Source organism: Heteronotia binoei, chromosome 15 (genome assembly GCF_032191835.1).
Source record: "Heteronotia binoei isolate CCM8104 ecotype False Entrance Well chromosome 15, APGP_CSIRO_Hbin_v1, whole genome shotgun sequence".
Classification (NCBI taxonomy): Eukaryota; Metazoa; Chordata; class Lepidosauria; order Squamata; family Gekkonidae; genus Heteronotia; species Heteronotia binoei.
In genome coordinates, this window is record NC_083237.1 from 6638177 (window position 1) to 6653537 (window position 15361).

General features: G+C 51.1%; 1 protein-coding gene across 1 annotated transcript in view; it reads left to right on the plus strand.

Annotated features, from left to right (window-relative positions):
* LOC132583743 (dehydrogenase/reductase SDR family member 4-like) overlaps window positions 1-14620 on the plus strand; it is a 206255-nt gene extending 191635 nt beyond the window's left edge. The window contains exons 7-9 of the mRNA XM_060255394.1: window positions 4552-4686; window positions 4766-4821; window positions 13905-14620. Of these exons, the coding sequence (XP_060111377.1) occupies window positions 4552-4686; window positions 4766-4821; window positions 13905-14019 (306 nt within the window). The 3' untranslated portion in view covers window positions 14020-14620. The remainder of the gene's footprint in view (window positions 1-4551; window positions 4687-4765; window positions 4822-13904) is intronic.
* Window positions 14621-15361: the final 741 nt, after the last annotated feature.

A 15361-nucleotide genomic window follows, 5' to 3' on the forward strand; every position in this document is an offset into this window, starting at 1 on the left:
AAGGCGACACGTCCTACGTATTATCAGAATAGAGGCAACCCAACTGCTACTTGGTTGTTGCTAAGACCTGGATAAAAAAAAAAAATGAGTTTTTCTAGTGAAAGAAGCCAAATGAACCTGCAGTCATATCTAGAGCAGCTGTAGGAATTCCAGATCTTCATTTAACTCCTTGGGAACCAGCGTGTGCCTTGTGAAAACCCATTTAACCTCTTTTTTTTTCCCCCAGCAGTGTTTTGTCATTTGGACAGTCAATCTTATGGAGCAATAACTGTGTTCCATCAGATGTTCTTAGGCCATGTTCTTGACCAGAGGAATTCCTGTTTTTGTTTCCAAACGAATGTTGCTCTCATACTCAGCAACGCCTGTCTTTAAATTCCAGTTTGTCATTTTCCCGCCTTCAGTTTATCACAAGGATGTTTGATGCTCTAAACCACTCAGTTGGAACTACATGTCCAACCATTCTTGATCCTCTCTCTTTTTTTTAATCCACAGGATTAAAAAAAATGGTTTCAGATTACACATGAATTTACAATAGGTGAAGTTCCCGCAAGGAAAATGTCGCTGCGGAAGTGGGGCGCCTGGCAAAAATGTGTGTTGAGTTCTAACTGGTTGATAGATAGTGCTGTGTGCCAACCAATCTCTGAAACAGTCTTATAAACAGTCTTCATAAACACAATCACTGGTAGCTTATCACACACAGAGATGCCCTCTGGTTCCTTTAAATACTTCTTAAAAAGTCCAACAGTCACATTATTCAAAGTAAAAACTACACAAAAGCTGACCGCTTACTTTTACTCATTCTATACTCAGCTTCTCCTATTGAAGAATAGTGTGCCCAGAGTTTTTTTTATTTTTGACAGGAATGCAGTTCCGTCTGGCTTGGTGTCATGGGGTGTGGCCTAATATGCAAATGAGTTCCTGCTGGGCTTTCCATGCAAAACCCTGCATGTAGCAATGGTTGTGCCAGGGGGTGTGGCCTAATATGCAAATGAGTTCATGCTGGGCTTTTCCTGCAAAACCCTGCATGTGGCAATGGTCGTGCCAGGGGGTGTGGCCTAATATGCAAATGAGTTCATGTTGGGCTTTTCCTGCAAAACCCTGCATGTGGCAATGGTTGTGCCAGGGGATGTGGCCTAATATGCAAATGAGTTCATGCTGGGCTTCTCCTGCAAAACCCTGCATGTAGCAATGGTTGTGCCAGGGGGTGTGGCCTAATATGCAAATGAGTTCGTGCTGGGCTTTTCCCGCAAAACCCCACATGTAACGATGGTTGTGCCAGGGGGTGTGGCCTAATATGCAAATGAGTTCCTGCTGGGCTCTCCCTGCAAAACCCTCCATGTAGCAATGGTGCCAGGGGGTGTGGCCTAATATGCATATGAGTTTTTGCTGGGATCTCTCTACAAAAAAGCCCTGTGTGAAACAATGGTGATGCCAGGGGGTGTGACCTAATATACAAATTAGTTCCTTCTGAGATTTTTCCTACCAAAAAAGCCCTGAGCGTTCCCAAGCTCCAGATAGGGCTGGGAGATCTCCCGACTTTACAATCAATCTCTGAGCAGAGATCAGTTTTTCTGGAGCAAATGACTGCTTTGGAGAATGAACTCTGTGGCCTTATATCCCCGCTGAGGTCCTTCCCTCCTCAGACCCTCCCATCTCTCCTCAAACTCTCCCAGGCTCCACCCACAAACATCCAAGTATTTCCTGAACTGAAATTGGTAACCCTACTGGAGACTGAAGTCTAACAGGCTAATTGCTGTATCTGCTGCAGATATCCTCGTAAAAGCCAGAATTTTTTTTAATTAGGTTTATATCATGCCCTTCTCTCTGAATCAGTCTCAGAGCAGCTTACAATCTCCTTTATCTCCTTCCCGCACAACAGACACCCTGTGAGGTGGGCAGGGCTGAGAGAGCTCTGACAAGCTGTCCTTTCAAGGGCAGCTCTACGAGAGCTATGGCTGACCCAAGGCCATTCCAGCAGCTGTAAGTGGAGGAGTGGGGAATCAAACCCGGTTCTCCCAGATAAGAGTCCGCACACTTCACCACTACACCAAACTGGAGAAACGTCGACTGCGGGGTGACATGATAGAGGTTTACAAGATGATGCATGGGATGGAGAAAGTAGAGAAAGAAGTCCTTTTCTCCCTTTCTCACAATACAAGAACTCATGGGCATTCGATGAAATTGCTGAGCAGTCGGGTTAAAACGGATAAAAGGAAGTCCTTCTTCACCCAAGAGGTGATTAACATGTGGAATTCACTGCCACAGGAGGTGGTGGCAGCTACAAGCATAGCCAGCTTTAAGAGGAGATTGTATAAAAACATGGAGCACAGGTCCATCTGTGGCTATTAGCCACAGTATGTGTGTGTGTATATATATATATATATGTGTGTGTGTGTGTGTGTATGTGTGTGTGTGTATATATATGTGTGTGTGTATATATATACACACACACACACATATATTGGCCACTGTGTGACCCAGAGTGTTGAGCTGGATGGGCCATTGGCCTGATCCAACATGGCTTCTCTTACGTTCTTATACTGAGTAGCTAATTGTGTTGTATCATAAATCCCCCAAAGAATACAGCAAAATGTTTTCCTATATAGCATCACAACATTTTTATTACTATATTTCTTGTGCCTTTCTCTTTGTTGCAGCGTTAGCTTTTTACTTCCTTCCTCTCTTGATTTCGTTGTACGTGTTACACCAGGGGTCTTCTTGAGCGCCTCTGGCACTGGGGGGCGGGGGGTGGGGTGGGCCCGGGAGTGGGCCCAGCAACAAAATGGCCATTGCAGGAAGCGGAGCCAACCACACCATTTCAGGGATTGAGGCTCCTCCAGCTCAGTCTCCTTCCCGGCTCCTTGCTGGCTGTCTCCTTTAGGGGCCTTGCTTCAGAGAGAAGCTCTGATTGACAGGGTGCCTTGGAATCTACACAGCCAATCAGAAGCCCAGCTGGGCACAAGCCCCACCTGGGCCTGTCCAATTTCTAATAACACTTGGCGGATGCCACCCCTGCAGTACACCATCAAAAGATTAATCTAATTGATTAAGCATTGCAGCCCAGAAAGCAGACTTGGGAAACTGATGGGAAGTTTCCAAGACTCAGGGGTCCTTAAAAACAAGGCATCAAACTCTGCTGCTTCTCTAAGCTTGGGGTGTCGAACTCATGGGGCTGCCCTTGTCCCAAATCCGGCGACTCCAGCTAGTGCAGGATGCTGCAGCCAGGCTGTTAATGGGAGTTCCTCTACGGGAGCACGTTCGGCCTGTGCTGAAAGCACTGCACTGGCTACCGATAATGTACCGGATTTGTTTCAAGGTGCTGGTTATTACCTATAAAGCCCTCTATGGCCAAGGTCCTGCATAGCTTAGGGACCACCTTTCCCTGCATATGCCCCAGCGAGCACTTCAGTCAGGGTCTCAAAACCCGTTGACAGTCCCCAGCTTCTGAGAAGCGAGGCTCAAATCCAACAAGAGCCGGGGCCTTTTCCGTTGCTGCCCCTAGCTGGTGGAATGAGCTGTCGGAAGAGATCAGGGCCCTGCGAGAGCTTTCACAGTTCCGCAGGGCCTGCAAAACGGCACTCTTCCGCCAGGCATTTTTATGATGATAACATCTGCAGCAGCAGGATTGGCTCATAGAAACATCACCGACGGTCTACCTCTTTACGTTATCGCGATCCTAGGAGCTCTTAGAATGGCTAAGCGCCACTCAGATGGCTAAGCGCCACTCTGAAACCTTGAGACCAACATAGGTAGATGTTTTTAGAAATTGTTTTTATTGTGGTTTCATTTTATTTGGTCACACAATGTAACTGTGTGACCTCAAATTTGTGAGCCTCCCCGAGCCTGCCTAAATAAATAAATAAAATTTTTTATGAGGGCCAGATATGACATAAGTGAGATCTTGTTAAACGTAATGCCAGGTGGCAGAGATATAAACTTTATAAAACACACAGACAAACACAAAGATATTTTTTAAAAACCTTAAAATATGCTTAAAACATTAGCACTTGTTGATCTTAAAGGAGCTTTCATTGCATCCCTCATGTGCGATCTAGGGAACTGGGCAGAGGAAGCTCTGGCTCTTTCCTTCCCCAGGGGATCAGGAGAGAGGGAGCCTCAGCCAACAGAAGGAAAAGACACACGGTAGCTCTGGCACAGTAGCTCTGCTGTGCGATTGAGAGAGCCTGGCAAAGCAAGCTATTCCTCCCTCTCTCTTCCCCAAGCGAGGAGCCTCAGCCAAAATGGAGAAAATAGAGGCTTTGCTCTGTAGCTCCTGTGCGATTGAGCAAGCCTGGCGAAGCAAACTGTGATGCAGAAGGAAGCAAGAGAGAGGGAGAAGGAAGCAGATGACAGCCAGTTGGCCAGGGGCTTGATAGGAGCTCCCCAGGGACCTGATTTGGCCCCCGTGCTGCATGGTTGACACCCCTGCTCTAAGCAGCAATCACAGCCACCTGTCCCCAAACCAGCTTTGCCCATCGATCGTTCCTACAGCCAGTTGTCCTTCCAGCTCAGCCTCCCCACCTCCAATTCTTTGCTTGTTGTCTCCTTTAGGGTTTGGGCCCATATAACGTCAGCAAGACGGCTCTCCTGGGCCTCACCCGCACTCTGGCCCCCGAGCTGGCCCCCAGCAACATCCGCATCAACGCCCTGGCTCCCGGGCTGATCCGGACCAAGTTCAGCTCAGCCGTAAGTACCGGAGGGTGGAGAGGGGAACCGGGCCAGCCTGGGAAAGAACAGGCCAAACTTATGAGCATTTCCCCTTCAGCTTTGGCAGGACAAAGCCATGGAAAGCAAGCTGATGGAGACCATGCGGATCCGGAGGTAAGGACCCCGCTTTCGTCCCAGAGTACCGGTGGGGAGCTGCTGGTCGTCTGGTGGCGCCCACCAACACCTTTTCTGGCATCCACCAAGTATTTTTAGACCATGGGTGGGATCAGGTAGGGCTTTTGCCCAGCAGGACTTCCGATTGGCTACTGAAGATCCGATTGGCAGTGCAGATGAAGCAGCCTCCTTTTGAATAGAGCGCCCGCCTGCTGCTTCTCTAAGCCGGGGGGGGGGGGGGGAGGTGTCGAAACTGGTGCAAAACCAGTGTTTTTAGACTGTGGGCGGGATCAGTCAGGGCTTTTGCCCAGCAGGACTTCCGATTGGCTGCTGAAGATCCGATTGGCTGTGGAGATGGAGCGGCCTCCTGTTGAACGGAGCATCCGCCTGAAACGTTGGAGGAGTTACTACTGCAGTGATGTGGCATAACCTCACTCCTTGACATGCTGCAGTTGTCTCTGCCTCCCCTGGCAGCCATCTTGTATTTCTGCCCACCACCCTGACTCTGAATTCCAAAGGTGCTCACAAGCTCCAGAAGACGGGGAATCCCTGCCTATATGTTACTGCTGACGGGGCTGTACCACATCAGAAATGGCCTGCTTGAATTAGGTGCCACCGGGGCTTTTTTTGTGTCAGGAACTCCTTTGCCTGTTAGGCCACACACCCCTGCTGTAGCCAATCCTCCTGGAGTGTACAGCAGACCCTCTACTAAAAGCCCTATAAGCTCTTAGAGGATTGGCAACATCGGGATGTGTGGCCTAATATGCAAAGAAGCTCCTGCTAGAATTCCAAGCTCTTGGAGGATTGGCTACATCAGGGGGTGTGTGGCCTAATATGCAAAGAAGCTCCTGCTAGAATTCCAAGCTCTTGGAGGATTGGCTACATCAGGGGGGCATGGCCTAATATGCAAAGAAGCTCCTGCTAGAATTCCAAGCTCTTGGAGGATTGGCTACATCAGGGGGGCATGGCCTAATATGCAAAGAAGCTCCTGCTAGAATTCCAAGATCTTGGAGGATTGGCTACATCAGGGGCATGTGGCCTAATATGCAAAGGAGGCCCTGCAAGAATTCCAAGCTCTTGGAGGATTGGCTACATCAGGGGTGTGTGGCCTAATATGCAAAGGAGCTCCTGCTAGAATTCCAAGCTCTTGGAGGATTGGCTACATCAGGGGTGTGTGGCCTAATATGCAAAGGAGCTCCTGCTAGAATTCCAAGCTCTTGGAGAATTGACTACATCAGGGGTGTGTGGCCTAATAGGCAAAGGAGCCCCTGCTAGAATTCCAAGCTCTTGGAGGATTGACTACATCAGGGGTGTGTGGCCTAATATGCAAAGGAGCTCCTGCTAGAATTCCAAGCTCTTGGAGGATTGGCTACATCAGGGGTGTGTGGCCTAATATGCAAAGGAGCCCCTGCTAGAATTCCAAGCTCTTGGAGGATTGGCTACATCGGGGGGGTGTGGCCTAATATGCAGAGATCCTGCTACCCCCCCCCCCAAAAAAAAAGCCCTAGCTGCCACACACTGTGTATATTTATGTGTGTGTGTTTAAAGCCTCTGTTAAAGCTGCAGTACTGCAGTCCTAAGCTCTGCTCCAACATGGCTTCTCTGCTCACGACCTGAGTTTGATCCCTGGTGGAAGCTGGGCTTTCAGGTAGCCGGCTCGAGGTTGACTCAGCCTTCCATCCTTCCGAGGTCGGTCAAATGAGCACCCAGCTTGCCGGGGGGAAAGCGTAGATGACTGGGGAAGGCAATGGCATACCACCCCGCAAAAAGTCTGCCGTGAAAACGTTGTGAAAGCAACGTCACCTCAGAATCGGAAACGACTGGTGCTTGCACAGGGGACCTTTCCTTTCCTTGCTCTTCAGGATCCAGCTGCCTAGAGTCCATCACCCCCACAGCAGCCTACAAGGCCTCCCTCTGCTTTCTTTCCAGTAAAACAAAGGCCAGCACCATGATGCAAATTATTAGGAAGGGAATTGAAAACAAATGAGCCAGTATCGTAATGTCCCTGTATAAATCGATGCTGCAGCCTCATTTGGTCACTGCATCTCAAAAAAAGATACTATAGCATTCGGAAAAGTGCAGAAAAGGGCAACTAGAATGATTCAAGGGTTGGAACACTTTCCCTATGAAGAAAGGTTAAAACGCTTGGGGCTTGAAGAAAGTAGCACTTTTCCCCCTTTCTCACAATATGAGAACTTGTGGACTTTCAATGAAATTGCTGAGCAGTCAGGCTAGAATTGATAAAAGGAAGTGCTTCTTCACCCAAAGGGTGATGAACACACGGAATTCACTGCCACAGGAGGTGGTGGCGGCCTCAAGCATAGACAGCTTCAAGAGGGGATTGGATAAGCATATGGAGCAGAGGTCCGTCAGTGGCTATCAGCCACAGGGTATAGATAGAACTCTGTCTGGGGCAGGAATGCTCTGTATTCTTGGTGCTTGGGGGGGCAACATTGGGAAGGCTTCTAGTGTCCTGGCCCCACTGGTGGACTGCCTGATGGCGCCTGGTTTTTTGGCCACTGTGTGACACAGAGTGTTGGACTGGATGGGCCATTGGCCTGATCCAACAGGGCTTCTCTTATGTTCTTATGTGACACAGAGTGTTGGACTGGATGGGCCACTGGCCTGATCCAACATGGCTTTTCTTGTGTTCTTATGTGACACAGAGTGTTGGACTGGATGGGCCTTTGGCCTGATCCAACATGGCTTCTCTTACGTTCTTATTTTTGTGCCCAGCCACTTTTGTGGCTCAGTCATGGTTTCCCAGAGAGGCCTTTTGATACTGTGTAAATTGCTGTGACCTGGATGGCCCAGGCTTGCCTGATCTCAGAAGCTAAGCAGAGTCAGCCCTGGTTAATAGTTCAATGCGAGACCACCAAGGAAGTCCAGGGTCGCTACAGGGAGGCAGGCAGCGGCAGAATCCTTTGCCTTGAAAATCCTGCAGGGTTGTCATAAGTAAGCTGCAAGATGGAAGCCTTTTCCTCCACCACCAGATGGATCATAGAATCAGAGAGTTGGAAGGGACCTCCAGGGTCATCTAGCCCAACCCCCTGCACAATGCAGGAAACCCACAAATACCTACCCCAAATCCACAGGATCTTCATTGCTGTCAGATGGCCATCTAGCCTCTGTTTGAAAACCTCCAAGGAAGGAGAGCCCATCACCTCCCAAGGAAGCCTGTTCCACTAAGGAATCGCTCTAACTGTCAGGAAGTTCTTCCTAATGTTGAGCCGGAAACTCTTTTGATTTAATTTCAACCCATTGATTCTGGTCCTACCTTCCAAGGCCACAGAAAACAATTCCACACCATCTTCTACAGGAAAGCCCTTCAAGTATTTGAAGATGGCGATCCTATCACCTCTCAGCCGCCTCCTCTCCAGGCTAAACATCCCCAGCTCTTTCAACCTTTCCTCATAGGACTTGGTCTCCAGACCCCTCCCCATCTTCGTCGCCCTCCTCTGGACCCGTTCCAGCTTGTCTATATCCTTACACAATACTCCAGGTGAGGTCTTACCAGAGCAGAATAAAGCGATACCATCACATCACGTGATCTGGACGCTATGCTTCTGTTGATACAGATTGCTGCAGACCTCTGAGAACAGAGCAGTTCGGGGCAGTCAGTGAGAAAAGAAGCACTGTTTCCGAACTCTAAAGTCCCTCCCGTGTCCTCTCGGGCACTTCCACATCTGCTTTCTTGCCCTCCTGAGCAGGCTGCCTCTGTTCAGTGGTTTTGGAATTTGAGTTAGGAACCTCTTGGTTGGAGGGTGGGAACTTGGAAGAAGCTTATAAAATCCTGAGCAACTTGAGGCATGTTTAGCCTGGAGTTTGGTCCCATCGTTTTCTGGGTTTGGCATCGCCCTTTGCAGATGCTGCTACCTGGGCGTGGTTTGCCTTCTGCATCTCTTTCCGTAACCCTTGCAGGGGATTGGTACACAAACGCAAACACACAGAGCTGCCGTATTCTGAATCAGAACCCTGGTCCATCAGAATCAATATTGTCTACTGAGGCTGAGGTCTTTCCCGTCACCTCCTGCCTGATCCTTTTAACTGGAGATGCTGGGGATTGAACCTATGACCTTCTGCATGCCAAGCAGAGGCTCTGCCACCGAGCCACAGCCCTTCTCTGTTAGTCTCCAGGGTCTCAGGCAGAGGTCTTTCCCATCACCTCCTGCCTGGTCCTTTTAACTGGAGATGCTGGGGATTGAACCTGGGACCTTCTGCATGCCAAGCAGAGGCTCTGCCACCGAGCCACAGCCCTTCTCTGTTAGTCTCCAGGGTCTCAGGCAGAGGTCTTTCCCATCACCTCCTGCCTGGTCCTTTTAACTGGAGATGCCGGGGATTGAACCTGGGACCTTCTGCATGCCAAGCAGAGGCTCTGCCACCGAGCCACAGCCCTTCTCTGTTAGTCTCCAGGGTCTCAGGCAGAGGTCTTTCCCATCACCTCCTGCCTGGTCCTTTTAACTGGAGATGGCCGGGGATTGAACCTGGGACCTTCTGCATGCCAAGCAGAGGCTCTGCCACCGAACCACAGCCCTTCTCTGTTAGTCTCCAGGGTCTCAGGCAGAGGTCTTTCCCATCACCTCCTGCCTGGTCCTTTTAACTGGAGATGCCGGGGATTGAACCTGGGACCTTCTGCATGCCAAGCAGAGGCTCTGCCACCGAGCCACAGTCCTTCTCTGTTAGTCTCCAGGGTCTCAGGCAGAGGTCTTTCCCATCACCTCCTGCCTGGTCCTTTTAACTGGAGATGGCCGGGGATTGAACCTGGGACCTTCTGCATGCCAAGCAGAGGCTCTGCCACCGAGCCACAGCCCTTCTCTGTTAGTCTCCAGGGTCTCAGGCAGAGGTCTTTCCCATCACCTCCTGCCTGGTCCTTTTAACTGGACATGCTGGGGATTGAACCCTTGACCTTCTGCATGCCAAGCAGAGGCTCTGCCACCGAGCCACAGCCCTTCTCTGTTAGTCTCCAGGGTCTCAGGCAGAGGTCTTTCCCATCACTTCCTGCCTGGTCCTTTTAACTGGAGATGCCGGGGATTGAACCTGGGACCTTCTGCATGCCAAGCAGAGGCTCTGCCACCGAGCCACAGCCCTTCTCTGTTAGTCTCCAAGGTCTTAGGCAGAGGTCTTTTCCATCATCTCCTGCCTGGTCCTTTTAACTGGAGATGCCGGGGATTGAACCTGGGACCTTCTGCATGCTGAGCAGATGCTCTGCCACTGAGCTACGGCCCCTCCCATTAATGTGCGTTGATGAAAATGCTGTGCCACGAGAAATCTAGATGAAATTGCATGATTGCTCTGGGATTCTTCCTTTTGCTGGTATCTAATCAATGTCAGGAGGGGCGGTGGCATGGTAGGGTCTGATCTCACCAGATGTGAGAAGCTGAGCAGGCTCGGTCCTTGGATGGAAGACCACCAAGGAAGAGCTGGCAGAGCTTTGCGTCTCACCCGCCCTTGCTTCTCACCTGCCTTGAACCACCTTTGCTTCTCACCTGCCTTGAAAGCCCCTTGTTGTGGCCACTGTCAGTCAGCTGTGACTTGGCGGCACTGGCACACATATTTAATCCATGGGCATGTGTCCCGATGTGCATTGGTGACCTGCAAAGGCAGAGAAGGGGGTGAGAGGAGACTTGTGAAATGCCAGGTGTGGGAAACTCCTCATGTACCAGTTCCAAAATGAACTTCAGAAATTCCTCCAGAAGGCAGGTGGGGTGAAGTGCAAGGCAGGGACGGCCCATAGAACCATAATGAGATGGCAGTGGGGTTGGGGGAACAATCAGGTCCCTCGATCTAGCCTGGTGAATCTGGGGCTTCAGCAACCAGCCTCCAAGACCCTGAATTGAATAAATCGTAGCCTAGATCTCCGCTTGGGTTTGGGTCCATCCATAGCCGTTTCTGCAAAACCCAATTGCTAGATAGTCCATTTGCTTCCCTTCTTCTGACTCCAACCAGTGCATAGCACCACCTCCTTCCACTTTGTCCTACCTCTGACCTCCTTCCTGTCTAGCTTCTCCCCTGCCTTCTGCTCCTGTGTTTCTTGTTCTGCCTTCCTCTGTCTCCCTCCCTCCCTCCCTTCCTTCAGAAGGGAGCCAGTTTGGTGTAGTGGTTAAGTGTGCGGACTCTTATCTGGGAGAACCAGGTTGGATTCCCCACTCTTCCATTTGCAGCTGCTGGAATGGCCTTGGGTCAGCCATAGCTCTTGCTAAGTGGTTGTGTGCAGGTTCTTCTCTGGGAGAACCGGGTTTGATTTCCCCCTCCTCCACTTGCAGCTGCTGGAATGGCCTTGGGTCAGCCGTAGCTCTTGCTAAGTGGTTAAGTGCACAGATTCTTATGGGTTTGATTCCCCACTCCTCCACTTGCACCTGCTAGCACGGCCTTGGGTCAGCCATAGCTCTGGCAGAGGTTGTCCTTGAAAGCGCAGCTGCTGGAAGAGCCCTCTCCAGCCCCACCCACCTCACAGGGTGTCTGTTGTGGGGGAGGCAGATAAAGGAGATTGTGTAGTGGTTAAGTGTGCAGACTCTTATCTGGGAGAACCGGGCTTGATTCCCCACTCCTCCACTTGCACCTGCTGGCATGGCCTTGGGTCAGCCATAGCTCTGGCAGAGGTTATCCTTGAAAGGGCAGCTGCTGGGAGAGCCCTCTCCAGCCGCACCCACCTCACAGGGTGTCTGTTGTGGGGGAGGAAGGTAAAGGAGATGGTGAGCCGCTCTGAGACTCTTCAGAGTGGAGGGCGGGATATAAATCCAATATCTTCATCTACCTCACAGGGTGTCTGTTGTGGGGGAGGAAGGGAAAGGAGATTGTGAGCCGCTCTGAGACTCTCCGGAGTGGAGGGCGGGATATAAATCCAATATCTTCATCTACCTCACAGGATGTCTGTTTCGGGGGAGGAAGGTAAAGGAGATTGTGAGCCGCTCTGAGACTCTTCGGAGTGGAGGGCGGGATTTAAATCCAATATCTTCATCTACCTCACAGGGTGTCTGTTGCGGGGGAGGAAGGGAAAGGAGATTGTGAGCCGCTCTGAGACTCTTCGGAGTGGAGGGCGGGATATAAATCCAATATCTTCATCTACCTCACAGGGTGTCTGTTGCGGGGGAGGAAGGGAAAGGAGATTGTGAGCCGCTCTGAGACTCTTCGGAGTGGAGGGCGGGATATAAATCCAATATCTTCATCTATCTCACAGGGTGTCTGTTGTGGGGGGAAGGGAAAGGAGATTGTGAGCCGCTCTGAGACTCTTTGGAGTGGAGGGCGGGATATAAATCCAATATCATCATCATCTTCTTCTTCCTTCCTTCGTTCCGAAGAATCCTGCTGCATCAGACCAGTGAGGATCCATCTAGCCCAAAATCCTGTCGCACTCAGTGGCCAACATGCTGCTCCGGTGGCCCAACAAGAAGGCACAGAGGCCGAGGCCTTCCCCTGGTGCTGCCTACTGGCCCTGGGCTGAGAAACTGATGGCCTCTGAACATGGAGGATCTCTTTAGTCACCATGGCTAGTAGGCATTAATAGACCTCTCCTCCATGAATCTGCCCAGCCTGTGGCCATCACACCATCCTCTGGCAGCGAAGTCCACATTTTAGTCAGTTGATCAAGTCAAAGAAGTATTTCTCTCTGTCTGCCCTGAATCTGCTGCCCATCGGTTTCATTGGGTGCCCTCAAGTTCTAGTATTTTGAGAGAGGGAGAAAAAGTTCCTTCCTTCCTTCCTTCCTTCCTTCCTTCCTTCCTTCCTTCCTTCCTTCCTTCCTTCCTTCCTTCCTTCCTTCCTTCCTCCCTCCCTCCCTCCCTCCCTCCCTCCCTCCCTCCCTCCCCCCTTCCTTCCTTCCTCCCTCCCTTCCTCCCTCCCTCCCTCCCCCCTTCCTTCCTTCCTTCCTTCCTTCCTTCCTTCCTTCCTTCCTTCCTTCCTTCCTTCCTTCCTTCCTTCCTTCCTTCCTTCCTTCCTCCCTCCCTCCCTCCCTCCCTCCCTCCCTCCTCCCTCCCTCCCTCCCCCCTTCCTTCCTTCCTTCCTTCCTTCCTCCCTCCCTCCCTCCCTCCCTCCCTCCTTCCTTCCTTCCTTCCTTCCTTCCTTCCTTCCTTCCTTCCTTCCTTCCTTCCTTCCTTCCTCCCTCCCTCCCTCCCTCCTCTCTCTTCCACCATGAACCTCATTGAAGCAATTCTCTTTCCTCCGCCCCCTAATCGGGCTTTGAAATGTTAAAACACTTGGGGCTCTTTAGCTTGGAGAAACGTCGACCGCGGGGTGACATGATCGAAGTTTATAAGATTATGCATGGGATGGAGAAAGAACTCGTGGACATTCTCACAATACAAGAACTCGTGGACATTCAATGAAATTGCTGAGCAGTCGGGTTAGAATGGATAAAAGGAAGTACTTCTTCACCCAATGGGTGATTAACATGTGGGATTGAGGTGGCGGCAGCTACAAACATAACCAGCTTCAAGAGGGGATTGGATAAAAATGTGGAGCAGAGGTCCCTCAGTGGCTATTAGCCACAGCATATTATTGGAACTGTCTGGGGCAAATGATGCTCTGTATTCTTGGTGCTTGGGGGTGGGGCAAAGTGGAAGGGCTTCTAGCCCCACTTGTGAACCTCCTGATGGCACTTGGGGGGTTTTTTGGTCACTGTTTGACACAGAGTGTTGGACTGGATGGGCCATTGGCCTGATCCAACATGGCTTCTCTAATGTTCTTATGTGACACAGAGTGTCGGACTGGATGGGCCACTGGCCTGATCGAACATGGCTTCTCTTATGTGACACAGAGTGTTGGACTGGATGGGCCATTGGCCTGATCCAACATGGCTTCTCTTCTGTTCTTATGTGACACAGAGTGTTGGACTGGATGGGCCACTGGCCTGATCCAACATGGCTTCTCTTATGTTCTTATGTGACACAGAGTGTTGGACTGGATGGGCCACTGGCCTGATCCAACATGGCTTCTCTTATGTTCTTATGTGACACAGAGTGTTGGACTGGATGGGCCATCGCCTGATCCAACATGGCTTCTCTTATGTTCTTATGTGACACAGAGTGTTGGACTGGATGGGCCATTGGCCTGATCCAACATGGCTTCTCTTATGTTTTTTCTTTCAGGCTTGGAGTCCCATCGGACTGTTCCGGCATGGTTTCCTTCCTTTGCTCCCCGGACTCTGACTACATCACAGGGGAGACCATGGTGGTTGGCGGGGGTGCCCCGTCTCGGCTCTGATGGGGCCCCAGCCTTCAGCGGACTGATGGATGGACGAACTTCCTCGGCTCCGTGGCAGGGACATTGGGGTGGGGGGTGATGTAGTGTCCAATCCGATGGGACTTGTAGGTAGCTTTACAGGAGAGGTACTTGGTTAGCGGAGGTGGCCTGGTTCCCATGATTGGCAGCAGAGTGAGTTGGCATGGGAAACAAATCCCTTCTTAGGGGACTTAAGTGGGAGATTGGGAGAGGAAGGCAATGGATCTCAGGGTCTTGTTTGGGGTTGGGGAAGGTAGAGGGGGGGATTCCCTGTACACAAACCAAGGACGGGGTGTGTGTTCTACGCAGGAGGGATAGCTTCATGGCAATCAGCAGAGTAAAGCTATCCAAATAATGGGGTTCCCTTGGAAGGGGGAGTTATCTCCACCCATAAAACGGGAGAGGGCCTCTTTGTGGGTTTTTAGGGGAAGCCTTTGGGAAGAACATTAAGAAGAGGGGAATTGAGCTGGGGGTGGGGACCGCCCTAGATCTCTTTTGCCCACAACATTTGGAAGGGTTCTAAGTGCCTTGTGTGATTTTTTTTTTAACCTGTCGAAAATAAAGCACACGTCTCTGACTCCGTTGTTGGGTGTCTTTTTCGTTTTGTGGGGGAACCCCGCTTTCACCAAGGGACGCATCGAGGGTGGCGTCTGCCCGTAGTACCGTCTCTTTCCCCCTCCTTACCAACTTACCGATGCTGCTCCTCGTGTCGAACCGTGCTGAGGGGGTGACTTTGGGTGCAAGGCTTCTGAGCGCAGGGACTCCCCCCTTTAATAACCCCGCACCCCCTTCACCACGCCTCCTACCCCATGATCTAATACCCCCTCACCCTGTGGCCCATCTGTCTTCCAGCACCGACGAACCTTTCGTGGGCCCTCTGCGAACATTCGCTTGCGAGAATCTCTCCACCTGAATATTCGTTTCCCTTCTTTTCGTCTCCGACGTGGCTCGATTTGTGATAAATTCACCTCCCCTTGGGAAATTCCCCCCCATTGGTTTCCTTTAAATCGGAGCCCTGCCTTCCCCTCCTTCCCCCACCCGCATGAGTGTTTTGTAATAAATATTACAATTTCTCCCCCCCTCCCTCTTATTCCTCCCCTCCCCCGTGAGCTCCACAGGCTATTATCCTGTCTTTTCCCCTCCAGTTTGGGTGAGGGTTTCCTTCTCACTGCCCACGCATCTCTTCGCCTTGCATCAGTGGCATTTCCCTGCTGATTTCTGCCCAGGCGCCTTACCACCTGAGGTCTGCCGTCTTCTGCCATTCCTGCGTTCCTTCTTCCTCCAGCTGCTGGCTCATTTTCCATCTCCTCTTCCACCGACATCT